At 36.4% G+C, this 21,877-nt stretch overlaps 1 protein-coding gene across 2 annotated transcripts in view; it reads left to right on the top strand.

Moving 5' to 3' along the window:
* ly75 (lymphocyte antigen 75) overlaps nt 1-20,414 on the top strand; it is a 41,378-nt gene extending 20,964 nt beyond the window's left edge. For both annotated transcript variants that reach the window (XM_067431381.1, XM_067431380.1), the window contains exons 16-35: nt 993-1,116; nt 1,319-1,354; nt 1,444-1,613; nt 3,776-3,846; nt 4,103-4,179; nt 5,702-5,838; nt 5,927-6,035; nt 6,147-6,310; nt 8,196-8,325; nt 8,413-8,633; nt 11,922-12,084; nt 12,201-12,359; nt 12,571-12,693; nt 13,550-13,738; nt 14,724-14,947; nt 15,054-15,237; nt 15,328-15,486; nt 16,818-16,940; nt 17,157-17,336; nt 19,711-20,414. In XM_067431381.1, the coding sequence (XP_067287482.1) occupies nt 993-1,116; nt 1,319-1,354; nt 1,444-1,613; nt 3,776-3,846; nt 4,103-4,179; nt 5,702-5,838; nt 5,927-6,035; nt 6,147-6,310; nt 8,196-8,325; nt 8,413-8,633; nt 11,922-12,084; nt 12,201-12,359; nt 12,571-12,693; nt 13,550-13,738; nt 14,724-14,947; nt 15,054-15,237; nt 15,328-15,486; nt 16,818-16,940; nt 17,157-17,336; nt 19,711-19,883 (2,916 nt within the window). In that variant the 3' untranslated portion in view covers nt 19,884-20,414. The remainder of the gene's footprint in view (nt 1-992; nt 1,117-1,318; nt 1,355-1,443; nt 1,614-3,775; nt 3,847-4,102; nt 4,180-5,701; nt 5,839-5,926; nt 6,036-6,146; nt 6,311-8,195; nt 8,326-8,412; nt 8,634-11,921; nt 12,085-12,200; nt 12,360-12,570; nt 12,694-13,549; nt 13,739-14,723; nt 14,948-15,053; nt 15,238-15,327; nt 15,487-16,817; nt 16,941-17,156; nt 17,337-19,710) is intronic.
* Nucleotides 20,415-21,877: the final 1,463 nt, after the last annotated feature.

Here is a 21,877-nt window from a genome sequence, read left to right as displayed (position 1 = left end):
CCCCCCCTTTAACAGTATTTATTTATATTGCTCTATTGTTGAATGATATGAAATTATTTATTTAATGATTTGTCTACAATACAATCTTTTAGTGGATGTAGCCTACAATAATAGAGATCAAGCTTTGTTCAAAGAACAAATTGTTCTATGTGGATTTGGATTGTAAAAATATTCTTAGATCTTTTTAACAGATTTAAAACCATTCCACATAATTCCAGCGCAGAAAATTGCGTAACAATCATAAAACAATTTCAAAGTTTTAGTGTGACCCTGCGTAATGGGACCTTATTGTAAAGTGTTACCAGTAATTCAATAAACATTATTTAAACAACCTACAATGTCACATTAACATTATAAGAAACATTAACTAAATAAAATTTAGTGAAATCTAATGCCTCACATAAGCATTTACTTACAAAAAACTAATATTTTAATGTTAAAGCTAAAATAGTGATAAAGGATATAATTTTTGGTTATGCAACTTACATTGAACTAATTAAGTTCAATTTAATTAGTTACATTGAACTAATTAAAATTATTTTATTATTTTTTCATTAAAATTACATTATAGTGTAACTTATGTAATTCAAACATGACATAATTACTGGGTTAGAGTTCATTAATATGTGAGGTTGATATTTCAGTTTCATTGTGGTGTGTAAATGTTGAGGAGGGGGCAGTAATTGACACAAAGCAGCCTATCACCGTTGGCAAACAACACCCAGTCAATAATCAGTAATCTATAATAGTTACAGCATGACCTACATATGGCCTCCGCCTTCTGTTTGGGAGTAGAGAGATGGGAAATAAAACCGATCGATGGATTTTCCTCAAACAAGATTTAAATACTCAAAAACATATCAGAGGCATTAAACTGACAACAAGAAATACCTGAAAAGTAGATGTTACACTGTAGAAATTAAAGGTCATTTGGAATTCAGACAATTTGTGATAATTATTACTATATTTGTGTTTGTGTGTTATATCATCAGACTTTGAAGGGAACCTACAAGCCGTTTCTCTTCCTCCTGGTTCATAATGTTCTTTCACGGCCTTTTTATCCCAGCACCTTTCACTGTGACGCCAAACTGGAATGGGTGTGTCAGATACCACGAGGTAAACAACACCCAACACTTAAGACTACTTCCTGGCAAAGTATAGATTATAGTTTTAGTTAATACTGCTTACATAGAGTAAACCAAAAACAAGTACGTTCAGAAATATAAAATAACTGCATACAGGTTTGAAACGGTGTCTAATTAATATGTTTTTAGCAAAAACCATATAGTGCTTTCATGGTGTTTGCATCATTCTTTAGGTCAAACGCCGAAAACACCAGAGTGGTACAACCCAGGTAGAGCATTCATTTAAAGGCATACTTTTTTGTGGATTGTCATTATTTTGTGTGGAAATCAGTGACATATTGTGTTTCACTACTAACAGATGGGCACCATAACACATCAGTGTTTATAGACGGCCAGGAGTTCTGGTTTGTAAAAGAGCCAAAATTGTCCTTTGATGAGGCCATGTTGTACTGCAGCAGCAACAACAGCAAACTCGCAGCACCCGCCGGCATGAATGCTGTCCGCCACCTTCAGGAACATCTTTTTCAGGTACAGTACCAAAGGTGGTAGACGTGGTAGCGTAACTGTTTGTGAGGTCTTAAAAAATTGCAACACAAGTAAACAATAAAAAAGTTTCTTTATACATAGATTGAACACAAAACAGTAGCTAAAAACGTTTTCTTTTAATCTTTTGTTGTTGTTTAAAAAGTAAAGTAAATGGTTATTTTAAAATTAATTTAACTTCTTTAAAATGATTTTACAAATGTATTCAATAAATACACTAAAATTCAAAGGTTTGTGGTCGGTATTTATTTTTTATTTTTTATTCTCTAATGCTTACAAAGGTTTGAAAATACAGTGAAAAAAAACAAGCAATATTGTAGTCTTGTAGTCCCACAACACTTGAGGTCGGGAAGTTCGGTCTGGAATTGATCCGTTGTGGAGCAACTATCCTCGAACGAGAGCTGTTCGGGACAATCAAATTGTTAGGGCTGGCTTTATACGATGATGGATAGATGATCAACAGTAACGTAATCATCCTGAGTTGAATTCATTCTAATCTTAAACGGAGAACTTGTTCATATATGCATTCACCTTCACTATTTCTCTTTAAAATGATGATCATGTTGGTAAGTACTCTGTGTATCCTGAAATTCTTTTTACAACACCGAAAAAATTGTTTACAAGATGAGTTTACACTCATCTTCTTGTTGTACATGCGTGCAGGTGAGTTCTGTTGACAACTATGCGTCGCTCAACACACGTCACTTACACCGTTGCTCTGATTGGTTGTAGGTCTATCCAATTAAGTGCAGAGGAGTTTTCTTTGGTTGAAACACGCCCCGTAATCACAGCCCAATGGAACAGTATCAGACTCATATTCTGACTAGAATGGGAGTATGACGACGTCATGCTAGCAATATTGTGAAATAATATTGAAATTTCAAATAAATGTTTTATATTTTAATGTATTTTAGGATAATTAGTCTTCAGTGTTACATGATCATTCATAAATCATTCTAATATGATGATTTGCTGCTCAAGAAACATTTATTATTTTTTTCACACTTTAAAGTGGTTATGCTGCCTAAATTTTTTTTGTGGTAACTGTGATAAATTTTTTCTGGAAAAGAAAGAAAAAAGAAAGTTCAAAAGAACAGCATTTATTTGAAATAGAAATCTTTTGTAACATTGTAAATGGCTTTACTGTTACTTTTGATCAATTAAATGCATCCATGCTGAATTAAAGGGATAGTTCACCCAAAAATGAAAGTTGATGTTTATCTGCTTACCCCCAGGGCATCCAAGATGTAGGTGTGTTTGTTTCTTCAATAGAACACAAATTAAGATTTTTAACTCCAACTGTTGGTCATATAATGCATGTCAATGGGGTCTAAGCAGATAAACATCACATTTTAAATTTTGGGGTGAACTATCCCTTTAAAGTATGAATTTATTTAAAAAAAAAAAAATCTGACCCCAAACTTTTGAACAGTAGTCTACTGAACCAAATATGAACCAAGCTGTCTGCAAATTTACTTTATTTAAATAAATAGTATTAAAATAATATCATGATAACCAAGTCATTTCAGGTTCTATACAGATTGTTTCAAAGCAGCTTAGGGGATAAACAGGAACAAATTATCAATGATGCAAACTTTTCAAAAAGACAATAGTGTCATTATTCAGCTCAAGTCAGTTCATTGTTTACTCAGTTCAATAACAGTGTAAAGTTCAATGCTGATTAAATTCAGTTAAATAGTCAAATCAGCTACAAAGCAGCTCTGCAAAAAACAGTGGTGCCATCGACTGTGTCAGTGCAGTGAGATCAATAATATTACTAAATATTCAAATTATTCATTAATCACAAATTTTACCTTTTACCTTGCCATTTTACCTGTTGCCAAAACCTAAATGCACGTGGAAGTTGTGTTCGTATTATCGCAACTCTTGGCTATGGGTGGTCGATAGAAATGACTATAACCATCATACAGTTTTTATATACTTAGTGTATCAAAAATTAAGCAAATCAATTATTTGTTCTTTTTTAAATGTTCTGCTGGCAATTTTGTAAGTCACAACCCTGTATGTACACAAGTAGAGCAAGTAGAGATCTTTGGGGTAATTGATGATATGACTAAGTATGTAAATATCATATGTGATTGTTTAAATCAGCCTGTAATGAATCTAATTTGAATGATTTGCTGTAGCATTCAGGACAAGAGAGTGGGAAGTGGTGGGCAGACTTTCGTTACCGTGGTCCTGGTCATGTTCCCTTTTTGTAAGTTCTGTTTTATGATATCTTATCTAAACCACAATTACAGACATGAACCTCTCTTTTATTTATCATTTATGAATGTATTTACAATAAGGAGGTATCTTTAAACATAGCTTATATGTCTCACACACACACACACACACACACACACACACACACACACACACATACAGATATATAGATATATACGCAGGGTGGGCAAAACAAAAGTCTCCATAAGACATGGAAACTTAACGTGTGTGTGTGTGCTTGCTTGCAGGTTCAGCCCTATTCGCTACTATCATGCAGCCTTCCTCGGCAGATGCACTTCTATCACTCCTTTTGCTATTGAACCTGGTATGAGAGTCTCATTGTTTATTCCTAAAGAAATGTCAACACCTTGCAGATTTTATCTTGGTGCAGCTTGACCTGTTTTTAATTTGAAGATGTTTCATGGCTCATTCAAATGGCTTCCCTGGTTGTTGCACAATGGAAATTCCCTTGAATGTCATAAGACCCATGAATCACTTCTTCCTTGGTCAGCCCAGTGATTTCCACCCCCCCCCCCCCTTTTTTTTTTTTTAATTGCCCTGTTGACATTTATTCTGACCATGAGGTAGAAAAAAAGTCCACTAAATGTCAGTATCAATTTTATAAAACATTAATCCCTGGTTTCACAGACAGGGCTTAAGCTAGTCCCAGAATAAAATGCATGTTTGAGCTGTTTTAAACTAAAAGCAACTTGCTCTAACATATATTAAAATAAATCAGTCCCATTGTTTTTTGTTTTTTTTCTCAAGATGCATACCATAATTTTTTTTATAAGGCACTCTTATAAAATCTACTTTAATGTCCTAATTGAACTAAGGCCTAAGCCTGGCTTAATCTAAGCCCTGTCTATGAACCCAGACATAAGACTTTTAGGGTGTGATCACACTTCTAGTTCGATTCACTTGATCCATACACAAAAAAATTATCATTTATTTTTCACATTGTCATTTTAACACCAAACCTAAAGGCAAAGGGATATGTTAAACCTGATTGGTCAGCTTTTATTATGTATACTTCACAACGGAACTTACCGAATACCCAAAACAATGCTGTCTGCTGGGTTGCATCCATCCAACGTTTGGGGCGCACCAGGGTTCAGGCGGCAGCGTTCACGTGTGTTCGAATGAATCAAATGAACTGAGCAGTCGCACCAGGGTTTGTTTTAATTGAACCAGACATGCCAAGTGTGAAAACCTCTTTGCCACAGGATATCAAACAATTGTCTTTACTTTGCAAGAACATGATGCTTATAAGCAGGAGTTTTTTGTAGCAGTTAGTGTAAAGCCATTTGCCCTAATGCTTTCTGTAATAAAATAATTGGTCTTTGCTATTTTTGGCTTTTTTATATTCATACATCACGCCATTCTACTATAAATATTTAAATAAATAGTATAAATAATAGAGCACAGAGCTAGCAACACCAAGGTCACTGGTTCGATTCCTGGGGAAAGCAATAAATGATCAAATGTTAATCTCTACCTTGAATGCAATATTAGTCATAAAAGTGTTTACCAAATTCGTAAATCAAATTTAAATAAATAATATTTATTATAATAATTATAATTTTTCTTCCAGGCACACTACCTAAAAATGACCTCTCCTGAATGTTACTATTTATTAGTGCCATTATATCATTATAAGGTCCATTTTATACAAGAAAAGCCAATAAAGCATTTTAATTTCTTTCATAATAGAGGATAAGAAAGACCAAATTATTTTTATAAGATAAGAAAATGTTTCTAAAATGTATAATTTGGAATAATATCTCTTTGAACTGATAGAAACAGTTATGATTTATGATTTATTATTTTCTTTTTTTTCTTTGTAGGTTTCCCCGGAAGCTGTTATGAAAGACAGCCGTTTGTGTGTGAGACCCTGAATGTGACTTCTGCAGAGAAAGGAACCCCAGAACCGCACACACCAGGCACCCCATGTGGGGGCAATTCCAAGCACTTCAAAGACAAGGTCTGACATGCACGCACAGCCAATCACATCTTTTGAAATTCGAACATCTGTTTTTTTTTTATAATATTACTTTATATGTGCATTGCAGTGCTACAGGGTTTTAGATGAGTCATATTTCCAAAACTTCAAAGAAGCCAATGAGTTCTGCACACGACTGACAGGCACGATGCCTACCATATCTGACCAAGTCGAACAGGGTTTGTTTTTTGTTTTTTTAGCATTAAAATACACCCAAGAACATATTTAAATATAAAACATATTTAGCACACTTAACAACTTTCCATCCTGTGGATCTTGCCTCCAACTAGATTTCATCACAACAATGTTACCGCAGTTGCCTGGGCAACCTCAGAAGGTCTGGATTGGTCTGAAGTTCAAGCTTCATGACACTCAGTGGGTGGACAACTCGCCAGTTACATATCTGAACTTCAATCCTCTCCTGCATGGCCAGTTACGACCCATATTCATCAATGCAAGTGTCCATCTGCTTTGAAAGTTATACTGTAAATTATATTGTTCATCACAAAGTGTACACTAGTTTCGGCATGTGGTTAACAGTGTACACTAGTTTCAGCATGTGGTGGATTATACAGAGAATAGAGTTGTTTATAATTTTATAAAAACATCTTTAGAATAACACATTTACAAAGAAAGACTACCTTGTTCTTTAAAGGGATGGTTTACCCCCAAAATAATGCAATTATAGCAAAGATGCATTATCACATTATTGATAATGTTACAAAAGATTTCTATTTTAAAATTATGAGTGAAAACTGTTTCACGTATCCACAAAGATATTACAAGAAGCACAACATTTTTTCAAAATTGATAATGATAATAAACTTTTCTTGAGCAGCAAATCAGCATATTAGAATAATTTCTGAAGGATAGTGTGGAGTAATGAAGCTGAAAATTAAGCATTGCCATAAAATATTAATTATATATTGTATATTATAATAGAAAATGGTTATTTTAAATTGTAATAATATTATATAATATTACTATGCTTACTGGATTTTCGATCAAATAAATACAGCATTGTCCCATTAAAAAAAAAAAAAGTAAAATATATACAAGTCATAGGGCTCTATTTTAACGATCTGAAACGCAAGTGTCAAAGCGCGAAGCGCAAGTAACTTTGTGGGCGGGTCTCGGCGCTGTTGCTATTTTCCCAGCGGGACAAATGGCTCTTGCAACCGGCGCAAATCTAAAATGAGTTGGTCTGAAGTAGCTTCATTATTCATAGGTGTGGTTTGGGCGTAACGTGAATAAACCAATCAGAGCGTCATCCAACATTCCCTTTAAAAGCAGGTGCGCAAGTTCCATTATGGATTGCTCTTATTATGGCGTATTTATCAGGCGCACGCCAGGAGCGGTTCACAGCCGAGGAGACTGATGTTCTTGTAAGAGCAGTGGAAGACAGAGAAGTTGTGTTGTATAGGGATGGGAGAAACATAGATGTCTTGCCACTATTGGGCAAACAGGTCTGATCCTTAATTACTACAATTTGCCTGAATAATTTGTAAGCTAGATTTATGCCTATTTTTTTCACATCTTCGTGGCACACCACAATGATTTCCGTCATCTCATGTGTTAATATTTTTTTAGTGTAACAAAAATAACTGTTGCATCTGTGTAGATTACATGAGCAAAGTGTATGCGCGTTGTGCACGCTATACATTATTGTCAAGCATGCGCCCTTAAAATAGCATAATGAACAACGTGCAACGCGCCACTGACTTTAGACTAGGTTTTTTCTGGTCAGTGGCGCGATTGTTTAATGTAACAACAAATAGCACCAGGGATTGTTTGTGCCGGAACACGCCTCCTTTTTTGCGCTGAACCGCCCAGGGAGCGCAAGTTAATTCACTAGTTTAGTGACGTGCTTCTGTGGAGGGAAAAGCGCGCTTTGGAATGACACATGCGTCGGTGTACAAAGTCAATTGCGCTGGGTGCAAGATAGGGCCCATAATCTTTTTAATGGAACCATAATACGTGATATTGAGCCATCATACACGTAATGGTCTTCTGAAGTCATACGATAACTAGAACATGCAAGAACATTTTTGTTATTTTTGGATCTTGACAGCCTCAGTCCCCATTCACTTTCATTGTATGGAAAAGAGCATCATGAACATTCCCCAAAACATCTTTTTCTTTTTTTTTGGTTTAATGGACGAATGAAACTCATATGTGTCATACATGTTTTCATTTTATGTCATGTATTCATTTGGCTTTAGTTTTAATATCATAAGCAAACCTTTCATTCTGAATTTTATTTAAAAACATTTCAGGCCATATAGTAATCATAATACACTTAATCTGACTTAATTTCTCCTTCTTGAATTGCTGGGCAGACGTTTGAACAAGACTCCCTGGAGCTCTGTGCCTACATGTACAATGATGATCATTCTGACATGATAGGCACCTGGGACTACACCTCCTGCTCTGACCGGCAGAATCTCAGCATCTGCCAGCATTACGCAAGTATGAACCACCAGCGACTGTCTCCGTCATCTGTGTGTTGTATGAAAAAGCGTTCTGTTGATTAACTTCCAGCTGACAATTTCCCAGATAAAACAGAGGTGCCTAAGCCTGAGGATGACTTCACGGTTCATAATCATACATTTAAGGTGGTACAGCAGGACAATTTAACATGGGCAGAAGCTCTTCAGTTGTGTCGGAACAACAATATGGACTTAGCCAGCATACCGAGCGCATATGTCCAAGCGGTGCTTACAGTGCAGGTTTCCCGAAGAGGACGGCCACTCTGGATTGGACTCTTCAGTGAAGATGTGAGTGAAACTCACACACACTATCAGTCAAAAGTTTTTTTTTTAGAGTCTCATGCTCAGCGAGGCTGCGTTTCTTTGATAATAAAATACAGTAAACTGTAATATTATGAAGTATTATTAAAATAATTATACTATCGTGTACATTTAAATTAATAATTTGATACAATGCACTTATTATGTATTTTACATTGTACTTGTAAATAAAAATTATTTTAAAAGTAATTTATCATTATACTATTATACTATAATTATTAATTTCTGTAGTTACTTTTATAATTATACTGTTGACTAGGGGTGTAACAGTTTTTAGCATGTTTTTAAAGGTGCACTATGTAGTATTTTTGCAGTAAAATATCCAAAAACCACTAGGCCGGTGTTATATATTTTGTTCAGTTGAGTACCTACAATATCCCAGATGTTTCCAACTATTTGTAAATTGTGGGAAAATTGCTATTTTAACTAAGGACCGGGACATTTCAGCATAGCGTTTGAGGGAGTCGCCTGTCAATTGCGTCATATCTGCGCTACCCTCGGGTTCGCTATTTATTTGGCAGGAGCGCTTTACTTTTAGCAGTGTGAACGAGTGAACGCACGGAGTAACGTCATAACATCATAACATCATTTTAAACACACTTAAATGTATCTAATATGATAAACAGAGCTGCATTACCTCATAATCATAACCGGAAGAGCGGATCAGTGCAGGTGCCCGGCGACTGTGTCCCGTCCCGTCATAATAAAAGTCCCGGTATTCGCGAGGCGGGTATTTGTTTAACAATCGCTTCAGCAGCTGTGCTCAGGTCTACAACACTCGTTCCTGCTCTGCTTTACCCTACAGTAATGTTAATAACCGCATGCATGAACGTGATTTCTGCCTGAGTCCTATTTTCCACCGGCTGTGATGTGAAGACCACATCTCCCAAGATGCTGCGCTCAAACTTTGCATCATCAAACTATGCATTTGTTTTGAATAGGCGCTCTCCAGTGGACGGAAAGTTGCATAGTGCACCTTTAAGGTCATGGTTTTGGTACAGTATGTGCTATGTTCAGGGAAAAAAGGACTATTGTCAAATAAAGATAAAGACAAATAAAGATAAGAAAAAATTATCAAACTACAAGCAACAGCACAAATAAATACAATAGAGCAAAGATACAATTGTTTTCAGGTACAGAAAATTGAATAAAGTAATTAAATGTAAAATAACATTGCATTTAATCTACACAGTAGAATTATCAAAGTTACAGAAGCTAGCAGTAAGTGGTTTCCTTGTTGTTTGTTGTTTGATTAACATTAAAAACACAGACAGCAGGAATATTAGGCTACTGTCACATATAGGGCCAGTTTTACTAACAGCTTGTGCCAGCACAAACCCTCTTTTGGCATTAAAAAACTACTGTCAGGATTTACTATAGACAGGCAAAAAAGAATTAGTGCTGAAAAGGTGTGGACAGTTATTTTTTGACCTTGGAGTTTCCCTTTCAGACAAAATGTATGGGAGGAGAGTATTTAAATAAATCGCACAATGTGATTAAATAAGGTTTGATCTTTTTCAATTTACTAGTATTTTTCGCCATTATTTGCTATCCAAAAAATGCATGTCTTAATCCAGACGCCAGAGGTGGACAAAGTACACAACTTCATTACTTGGGTAAAAGTAAAAGTACTACTGGTCAAATATTACTCTGTTAGAAGTGAAAGTTGTTAAAACTGATTTTTACTTAAGTAAAAGTACAGAAGTATTTGTTTTCAAAAGTACTCAAGTAAAAAGTAAATTTCCTTTTTTATGTCAAAGCATTATTTTATTATCGTTGTATAAATGCACACTTTGCCATCATGGTTCAAGCCAGTCAGTGATTCTCCATCTGACATGCTAGCATATGACTAACTTAAACTAATTTAAATATTTGTATATAAGTTACAAAGCTCTTTACGAAGCGCTGCCACTTTAAGGCCGGATGCACGGATCCAATACACTGATACACATCTGATATTCTCCCAACTGTTTACCTTCACTTTAGACATAATCAACTTTGTTTATGTGAATACTTGCCAAAATTAATATTTTGACATCCGTCGTCTTCCATTTTGCTATAAACTATAAATTACTTTTAAAAAATGCTGGGAAATCATTGAACTTCACGTGACCCTACAAGAGTGATTCCTGATAGGCTTTCTGCAAAAAACCCAAACACCTTTTAAAGAAGAAAAAAAATCATCCACTGACCTTCAAAGCTTCTACAGAAACGTCTTTCGACTTGACCTTGATAGAAATGTAGTGGCGTAAAAAGTACTATATTTGTCTTTCAAATGTAGTGAAGTTGAAGTCCTAAGTTTCCAGAAAAAATAATACTCAAAAAGTGTACTGTACTCTGGTAAATGTGCTTAGTTACTGTCCACCTCTGCCAGACGCTAACTGATAGATTGTGTTGGTCATTATAAAAATGATCCGGCTGTGTCTGTGTTCTTTAATTTGCGTGTCATCAGTAGATCACACGTAGAACTTTTCACTCCTTTCGGCGCTTTTTGGGAATTGCACGCTCATGCTAATTTGCCCTGTTTAGTAAATATGGCCCTAAGACATAATGCGCAGATCAAAAACAATGATACACATGTGTTGTCTTTCTTGACTGTTTAAATTCACACTATGTTTGCCAGAATGCTTGCCAAGACTGGCATGTTGACATACTTTTTTGGGTTTGAATTTGTCCATTCAAGTGCTGGACTTAAAAGAGAACTCAGTATTTGTGTCTGAGACATGGATTTATTGTGTGTGTGTGCGCTTCGGATGAGTGGGCACACAAATCTTCACGTATGAGTTTTCATTCACGTCTTCTTCCACATGAATGTTTAAATTGGCAAGGCTAAAATGAGTTCAGTTTAAACACTGATAGCAACGTGAGCTGTTCAGTTCTCACCGGCGCTAGTGCACTATCAACACCCGGCTGATGACACCGTAAATTATTGGTTATAATTAGACCATATCGCACTAAGTTTACAAAGAATGACTGTTTTGTCCACATTTGTTTGATCATCTTGGCAAGCCAGAATGCATATCCATCGACAGAAACACGTTGGCCAAACTCTGTCTATTTTACACGTTTTTTTTCAACAAACTATATTTTAGAGGCGTCATCAGATTTTGAACCATGGTCACTTTTGATCAACTTAATTCATCCTTGCTGAATAAAAGTATTAATGAAAAGAATATTTCGGACCCTACACTTTTTAACAGTAGTGTATTACATACTGGAACAGTTGTACTTGATTAGGGTTTGCATTTATTCAAGGACGGAGAGCACTACCACTGGACAGACCACAGCCACACCGAGTTCAACCGCTGGCCCTCTGAAGCCATGGAAGGGGCCTGTGTGTATCTGGACACTGATGGTTTCTGGAAGGCCACCGAATGTGAAGAAGAGCTTTCAGGAGTGATCTGCCACATCCCACACAGTGAGGATCATATGTCATAAATGCTAACTGCTACCTATGTGACCTTATCTAATAATGACTGCTTTTCATTATTTACACATATATCTTTTGCTTTAAAATGCATTTGTCCATAACAGATAAGACCGTCACTCCTGAAGTGGATTCAGTCTCATGTCCCCACAAAAGCAATGGACAGAACTGGATCCGGTTTAGGAAGAACTGTTACACATTGCTGTTAGGGTCTTCCAGGTGGGGCAGCGACGACATCAGTGAGCCGCAGATCTGCAGGACCATTGGTACGGATGGTTCTTCATCATATCTAAGATTTAAAATACTAGATGAACTATTCTAAGTTAAGAACAAACTTTTCAAAGTTTATGGTATGTAGAAACAGCAACTTTCAGCCATGGTCGAAGCAACATGCAGATGTTTAATGATTTCAAAGGAGCATTACCTGACATATCTGAATTTCATGATGTTTCATGGTAATCTTGCTTGTATTTTTAGCTGGGTATGGAGAAATCCTGACCATTCGTGATGAGGCTGAGAATGATTTCATCAGGCAGCAGTTGCAGCCGTTCAAAAGCTTGGTGACGTTTGTGTGGCTGGGAATGAACAAAAGCAAGACAGGTAAGATGATCACTTCGTAGAGCCCTATCATACACCCGGCGTATTTTTTTGCTAGTTTCAGCCTGACACCGTTACCATTTTCACATCCAGCACCATGTTGTTTAAATAGTAAATGCACTTGCGCCCATCTGTTCGCTCATGGGCGTGCTGGTCTGAAAACGAGGTGTGTTCAGACGCATTGTTGGCAACTGAAAACAACTGTGCCATTGATCAACAATTTTTTTTTTAAGGGAATGGGAAATGAGACTCTGATTGGTTTAATGCATGTTACGCCCAAAACACGCCCATGACTAATTTAGAGACTAGGTCATTAAACTAGAAAAGAGGTGGATTCAGACACACCCTAAGTGCACCTACGCCATGCGCAGACCATGTGCTCAGATTGTTAAAATAGGGCCCTTAAAGTTCAATCTTGTCAGTTGTGTTATAATAATAGCCAATTATCAGATTCACAATTTTAATCTTAACTGATTTTAAAACACTAGGCATGTTACATTTGCTGACTTTGTAAATGGTTATAGAGAAAACTGGGCATCACACACTACCAGACTTTCAGGTAATTCTAAACTCCTGCAGAAACATACGCCTTTTTGCTATGAGATGCATCACAATTAAAAAAAATGTTTTCTAAATTCGGCTCAATAGAATCATAGTCCGAATCTAAAAAGAGTTTATGCCCATCATACAATACACAATTTTCTGTGGAATCTGTTGGGAACTCTGACTTCCCAAAATCTGCAGATTGGCTCTGACTTTTGCCAACTAGCATTGACTTTATGGGGAAAAATGTATTGAGTAAGAAAGTATCAAATACTGTAGCTGTTAATTTTTGCCCTCTGGTATGTCTTTGTTTTAGATGAGCAGCTGAAATGGCTAGATGGCAGCAATGTGCAGTTCTCCAACTGGAAATATGGTGAAAGACCAAACATCACAGAGCCCTTCATGGCTGGCCTCAACATGATTGGAGAGTGGGAAACAATAACAAACCAACGTCTTTTTAATGCCTTCAAACAGCGAAGTATCGTTGTGTGCAAGATTGATCATGGTAAAGCAACACCAATAAGTTTTCAGCTTGTTTTAAACTTTAAATACACATTTTTTTTAATATATTTTTTATTTTATTTAGCCTTAAAACTGAAAAAAACAGCAATTGAAATGACAGAAATAATTCATCTATCACTTAACAATCAATTAGTTTCAATTTTTTTATCATTAGTATGCATGCTCATATCAATTAAAAAACAGCTACTTGAAATATAGAGACAAATGTATTTATTTATTTATTATAAAGTGTAAATAGTATTTTTGTAGCTTTGGAGGGTCAGTATGCTAGTGTACTATGAAACACAGACAAAACAAACTTTTATTTATGTTCACATTTGATGTATACATTTAAAATGTACAACTGTTTTAAAAAAGGTAAGAAAACTTAGATTTTTAAAAATGTAATTTAATCCAGTGATGGCAAAGCCTGTGATTTCTTATTATCAAAGTTGAACACAGTTGTGCTGCTTAAAGTCGGTATGAAACGGAAGATGTGATTTGTCTTCCTTATTATAACAAATCAGAGTGAAACAGCTTCTCCAACAATATTTTTTCCCCATGGGGAATTGATTATAACATTGGATCTATTGCTGTGATTTCCGTGTGAGTGACAGGTTGTCCTGCTCTCATCAGAGAAGAAATGTCGCCTCAGGGGGGAGGGAAATATATTTTGATTGAAGATTACGAGGGTACATTTAAAAAAAATAATATTATAATTATGCAAACAGATAAATTCAGTATTCTATTTAAAAAAATAAGAAATGTCAATTTTGATTTCATGGTAATTTTTTTGTGGAAATTGTGATGCTATTTTTTGATTAATTGAAAGTTCAAAAGAACAGCATTTATTTAGTGAGCATTATAAGTGTCAGTCCTTGCTGAATAAAAAAAATGCTGGTACATCCCTTATGTCTATATAAATAAATAGAAGCCAAAATTCTTGACGTTGCATGTTATTTGTCAACTTACAAAAACATATTTTACAGATCCCAAAGATGAATTCATGAAGGGTGTGGTTGACGTTAACACTCCGGATGGCATAAGCTACCGTCGAGTGGCCAAGAAAATGGACTGGTTTCAGGCACTGCAAGCGTGTGGCAGCAATGGAGGCCATCTTGCCAGCATTAGTGACAAAAAGACTAACGACAAAATGGCGCTGATCGCCAAAAGGGATGGCTTTTCACTGTGGATTGGCCTTTCCAAACAAGATGTACACTGTTTTTGTAATAATAGTAACAATTGGCAGCAGTTATTAACTGTGAGCTCAATCTTTCACTCTCAATTGTTATCATGAATTTGTTTGACTCTTTCTCTAGGTAAGCGGATGGCCCTTTGAGTGGTCAGATGGGACCGCGGTAAAATTCAAACCAGATGGATTTTTAGATAAAGGCCGTGACTCTGAGGAAAAGTGTGTATTCATTGACTCCAAAGGCACCTGGTCATCTGTCAGCTGCTATGTAGCCCAAGAAGGGGCCATCTGCTACAACCACATCAATGAAGGCAAGACAAGCATGCAATGACACAACACAAACCAATGTTCTGAAGAGATCAGTCTGAAACTGGTTTCTCTTTCATTTTTTCTTCTTCCAGGAACTAGTGCTAGTCTCTCTTCTCAGTCTAGCAGCAGTTGTCCTAAAAGTGATGCTCAGACCTCTTGGGTCCTGTTTAAAGATCACTGTTATGCTTTCGACGTGCACAACTACACTGTCTTTAACATGGAGAGTGCCAAGAATGTGTGTCAGAATCTGGGTGAGTGTACTTATACTGTATTGCTGTGTCTTTAGAAACTTTCACCTAGTGTCACATTCAATTTGCAGCTTTTTCGGGCTTGATTAGACAGGAAGCGACAACGCACATGCAAATGGCCACAGTTTGTGTTGTTTTACATGCTATTTAGGGGTAGACTGGGTAAACCCAGCCTGATCTGCTGGTGATTTGATTTCGCCCTTCAACTCAGTGTGGAAACCTGTAAATTAATTTCTAATGCTTTTGTTACACTTTTGCGGGAACTAATCAGATACTGGCTTATCCACCTGTCGCGCTATTGCCGGATTTAACACGATGACAGATAGAGAAACGATGGGTCGTTGCTCTTTGATCACGCCTCTTGTGGTCTGATTGGTTGAAGGACTATCCAATTGCGTAGAGTCATTCAAATAATGCTCATTGATCACACCTCTTCTGCAGTAGAAAATACAGCGCAGACTCCCCAGAACAATGTTCAATCTTAAATTGACCTTGGTCTGGTGATAGCCAGACAAATTTAGGGGCATATCTGAAATGAAAGGTTACCACAATAATAGGGCTACGTGATAAAACACCCAAATAATTGTGACAAGGTTTCTACCAGTAGCCTGACGTGGTCATACTCAATTCTAGTCAGAATATGAGTCTGATAGTGCTCCATTGGGCTGTGATTATGGAGCGTGTTTCAACGAACCAGGAAAGACATCAATTGAATAGACCTACAACCAATTAGAGCAACGGAGATGGCGCATAATTTTAGTGCAGTCGAGTTCTGTTGACATTTGACAACTGTGTTGTTCCGCAGGTTGTTTTCCATGTCTGCTTGTTGAAGTGACTATTATGTGATATATAGACCTATAAATGTAAATTTTAATCCAAGTGCATTTGACGTGCATGATTATGTTACTGTTTATCATCTGTCCGTCATCGTCTAAAGCCCGCCCTGATGATTTCATTGGTCCGAACAGTTTCTGTTCGGGCATAATCACTCCTTTATGGATCAAGTCCAGACCAAACTGCCCACGCTTATATGTTGTGGGCGGGCTGAGTTCGGCTGGCATCCAGGCTATTCTACCAGTGGTTGTATGGATAAAATCGTGTGCCCTCCGCCAGCTCTTGACATTTTTCTGTGCAATAAGCATCAGCTGGTGGGTGAACAGACTCTGTGAGACTAAGACTAGGCATTTTACATGGTTACTGTTATGTTTAACCTTGTTTTAGGCCTAGTTTCTCAAAATCAAACTTTAACATAATCACAAAATTCTGCAAAATCCATTCAAAATCAACATGAAAGTGTCTAACAACATCTTGTATTTCTCCCTTATTACTGGCAGATTCTTCGTCCAACCTGTTAACCATCAAGAGTAAAGAGGAGAATGATTTTGTCTCCACCTATATAAATAAGAACCCTTCCATCACCAGCCGAGTGTGGCTGGCGCTCAACATTGACTCCAAAGGTAGAATAATGATTGATCTACATTCAAGCCCACCATGTCCCTTTTTAAGACTTTTTTTAGTCATATATTTGTTATATATTTCAGCATGAATCATTAAATTACACAGTGTAAAAATGGAAATGTTTAGAAGAGATCAAATAAGATCTCTAAGACAAAAATAGAAGAAATCAAATTTGTAGACTTTTTTCAGCTCTGTAAATCTTTGCTTCCTCTAAGGTAAGCCCACAGGTTGGCAGGACGGCAGTGAACTGGACTTCTCTAGCTGGGATGCGAAATCAGGGCCGCAATTAGAGCTGACATCGCAGATCTGCGCAGTCATGGTCTCCAGCAACGGCATCTGGACCAAAGCCAGCTGCTCGAACAGCCGCAGCCGAATCGTCTGCAAAGCACCTGCCCGTGAGTCCTCAAAATCTTCCTGTCTTGAAAAGGGCTCATAATATACATATAATCAATAATAATAGGCAATAAATCTCAAATGTAATAATAATAATTTTCAGTAAAGTTAAAATAATTGATAAATAAATATACACTGCTCAAAAAAATGTAGGGAACACTTAAATCACACATTTGATCTCAGTTAATGAAATATTGAAAATAATTTGTGACACTGTGATGATTAAGTGTTCCCTTAATTTTTTGTGCAGTTTAAAATATACAAATAAATAATTTATAATACAATAATATTTATACAATATAATCATAATTAATAATTATTATTATTCATGTACACAATCATATGCTATAAATATAATAAACAATCAAGTAAATACAAAATTGTGTGTGTGTGTGTGTGTGTGTGTGTGCGTGTGCGTGTGCGTGTGTGTGTGTGTGTGTGTGTGTGTGTGTGTGTGTGTGTGTGTGTGTGTGTGTGTGTGTGTGTGTGTGTGTGTGTAATTACATATACATATAACTATACATACATACATACATACATACATATATACACACACACATATTTATATATAAAAAAATAAATAAATCATAATTTATTTTGCCAGTTTTTTAAGTACAGTCTATATGAAAAGTCTACATAGCCCTTTTAAAGCCTTTTCAGAAGTTTTTGTGATGTAAAAATGAAACTAAGATTAATTATATCATAACTTTTGCACCAATCCAATACCACTTAAAACAAAGTGACACTTATCAGAGAGAAAAAAAAGAAACTTTTACTGCATACAGTGTGCACACCCGTTGATAATTGGGTATGTGGCTGTGTTCAGAATAAACGAATCATCAAGCTCATGTGAAATAGCACACACACGTCTTCACCTGAAATTACTTTGATTAACTCCAAATAAAACTCAGCTGTTCTTGTAAAACTTTTGACATGTTGACATCTTGGTAGCATGCCTTCAACAAGAGCCATGGGCCACAAAGAGCTTACGAAGTATCAGCGGGATCTCGTTGTTGAAAGACATTAGATATACAATGGAACACAGTGAAGACAGTCATCATCAACAAGTGGAGAAAATATGGCAAAACAGTGACATTATCAAGGACAGGACGTCCCTCCGAAATTGATAAGACGACAAAGAGAAAATTGGTCAGGGAGGCTTTTCAAGAGGCCTACAGCAACATTGAGCAACACAAACCTAGTCAATATTATATGTGTTTTTTAAAGCCATGTTAGTAATATGCGACAATAGGCGGGTACACGACGTGAACTCTGCTTATTACACACACAGGGACATGCAGCACCACAAACATTTTCAAATATTAAAAATAAAAGGATTCCTCTCTGGAAAAGCATTCAGTCTTTCCGCTTGCAGTAGTAGCACATCCGCCACGGTGAAAGCGAAACTGGCTTTTAAAGGGAATGGGAAATGAGACATGTTTATTGCACGTTACGGCCAAAACACATCCATGACTCATTAAAGGGTAAGTTCACCCAAAAAGGAAAATGATTTCATTAATTACTCACCCTCATGTTCTTGGTCAACCGTAAGACCTTCGTTCATCTTCGGAACACAAATGAAGATATTTTTGTTGAAAGCTGATGGCTGAGAAAGGCTTCAGAAAGGCCTCCATTGGCATTCAGTACATTTCCACTCACAAGACCCATAAACGCACTAAACACATCGATACAAAGTCCTTGTCACTACAGTGACTGTACAATAATGTTACAATGCGACGAAAATGTTTTTGTGTGCACAAAAATCAAAATAAAGACTTTATCCACCAAGTTATTGACGTGAACGCATGCGTGAGAATATGATGCAGCTCCGCCGTTCAGATACATGACCCGTAAGTGAAGAGGAGCGCCGACAATAAGACAATAACTTGGTGGATAACGTCAATATTTTGACTTTTTTTCCGCACAAAAACTATTTTTGTCGCATTGTATAATCGTCGCAAATTATTGTACAGTCACTGTAATGACATGGACTTTGCATCGATGTGTTTAGTGTGTTTATGGTTATGGAATGTACTGAATGCCAATGGAGCAGCTTTCAACAAAAATATCTTCATTTGTGTTCCGAAGATGAACGAAGGTCTTACGGGTGACCAATGACATGAAGGTAATGACATAAAGGAGTAATTAATGAAATAATTTTCATTTTTGGGTGAACTAACCCTTTAAGAGACTAGGTACAACCCTTTTGGACCCTAAGCATGAGGTTAGAGGTGTGCACACTTACGCAGTAAGTTATTCTAAGTTAATAAAAAAAAAAAAAGAATTCCTGAAATGTGTCATTTTGGTTTTCAGTGGCATTGCAAATTTAAAACAAATGAACATTATGGCATAACATGTTGTATATTGCATGTGCAGATCCAGGTAGCCCCGTGGCTTTGATCTTCTTCATCATTGTACTCCTCTGCATCATCGCTGCTGGCGCCTTCCTCTTATACCAGAAAAACAAGCATCGCTTCCACACAACTGTACGTTACCAGCGCAACTTTGATGACGCGGACAGTACAAGTATGATCAATGATGCGGAATGACGCCTCAACTGAATGACGTCAAATGAAATGGTAGCTATGATGTGCCTTTTACTATAGACACTCCTCTATGCCATCAACAGAAACACCTGCTTCAGAGGTTCAAACTAAGGTTATTTATTATTCACCCCACAGCATGGCTTAAATGGATGTCTCAACAGTTTGTGTAAATAAAAATAGGAGTAGTAATATTTGAAGGTTTTAATGTTTCAATTAAATCTGAAATGCTTGTATATGGTTTAATGGGAGGACCGCTGGTACTTACCGTAATTTGATTGTGTTACTTTGCCTTTTTTTTTTTTATTATATTATCAAATCAGGGTTTTTCACTCCTCTTGAGCAGCACTGAATAATAACTTGCACTTAGACAGGAAGATTTTAAGATTGAACATTTTGAAAGGTTTTCCTCTTTTCTTTTTGAAGATGTGATTTTTAACAGCGTCAAGGATCCCAAAACTGTCATTCATTTGAAAGGTATTTTTGTGGTTATCGTTTTTTCCTTCTTTTCTTTCTTTATTGATTTCTGAATGCCACTCTTTAAATTTTTTGCGGATTCATTAGTCATTGCTCAGAACATTCCTATCAAACTTGCCATAATGGTGTTTTTCCACAGTGTTTTATTTTCCTGTGATGATGTATCATATACTTCTCCTGGCATTGGTTTGCTTTCATTACAGTAATATCCAAGTTCTGTATAACAGCTTATGGTAACGCAATAAACGCAGTGCAGTGCGAGACGCTAATGATAAAATGACATTCAGAGATTATATCTATGCACTCTTATGCTTAATTTGTTCAAACTACTGAAATCTGATGCACTTTAATGAGCTTTTTGAATCTAACTTTTAGAAGAATTTAGTACATTGTAAATATTTTATTATATTTTTGTTGTTGCTGTTGCTGTTGATTTGTTTGTTTGGGGGGTTTTTTGTCCAAACTACGCCAAAGATGATTAGGGAATTGGTGGTAATATATTGCAAACCCAAAAATGTTCACTAAAGATGACCCTGCTTTTGTAAAAATATTTTTTAAAGAGAATCTTTTGTGATCCTTGTCTTTTGATTTACATATCAGCTACAGCAGAAGATGCTCAATAAAACAATGTATGTCTTCTAATAATCTGTCCTTTTTCTGTGAATATTAAAAGAAATGTTTTTGGGTCACGGTGCTAAATTAGTTTATAGTTTTAGTTGCATAGTTGCAGTATTCATTAGTATCTACATGCTGCTTCAGTTTTAAACGGGTACATAACACACACAGTTTCTGCCAATCTCATGTTAATTTTGAGTACCTATAGAGTAGTATTGTATCTTTCATATCTCTGAGGAGTCTTTAGTTTTATCATATTTATAAAAGACAGATACGCTGTACCCATTCTTTCCAAAATCTCCAAACTCGTGGAGGAGTGCAGTGGATGGGGCTAAAGAGTCACAAGCACACACAATACATCATGGCATTATCCCTGGATAACTTGATTCACTATACATTCGTGTTGTTTACATGGTTTGCACTAATGCGCCGATTGCCAAAAAAAAAAAAAAAGACATTTGATGTTTCACTCACCGCCTGCGGATTCGACTCATGACCGGAGAAATACAAACACACTCGCAGAACTCTGTTTCCTTAACACTGGGTTATTTGGGAAGCTGAACAAGGTTATCTTTCCCTCACAACCAAAAACGCACTTCTTTAGTGGCATTGTTGATTTCGTGGTCTAAAAACAAGCGTTGCTAAAGGCTTCTGTGACCTAAATGAAGCTCGAAGATGGGTCTCGCTCTGATTGGTGCGCACATGCTTATCTGGGAAAATTCATACAACTTTCCAAAACATTCGAATCCTAAAGGAGTGTATTTGGCACAGAAATACTCAGTCATACATCGGACCAATGTTTTGAAATTTTGGCCATGTTTAGCATGAAAATCCAACTCTTTAACAATGTACATAAGTCAGATTGCATGAAAAAGCATTAGATCTCCCCTCACCCACATCCCCCGCCT

This window comes from Pseudorasbora parva, chromosome 22, assembly GCF_024679245.1.
Source record: "Pseudorasbora parva isolate DD20220531a chromosome 22, ASM2467924v1, whole genome shotgun sequence".
NCBI lineage: Eukaryota > Metazoa > Chordata > Actinopteri > Cypriniformes > Gobionidae > Pseudorasbora > Pseudorasbora parva.
Note: the sequence above shows the minus strand (reverse complement) of the source record. Positions and strands in the feature narration are given on the sequence as shown.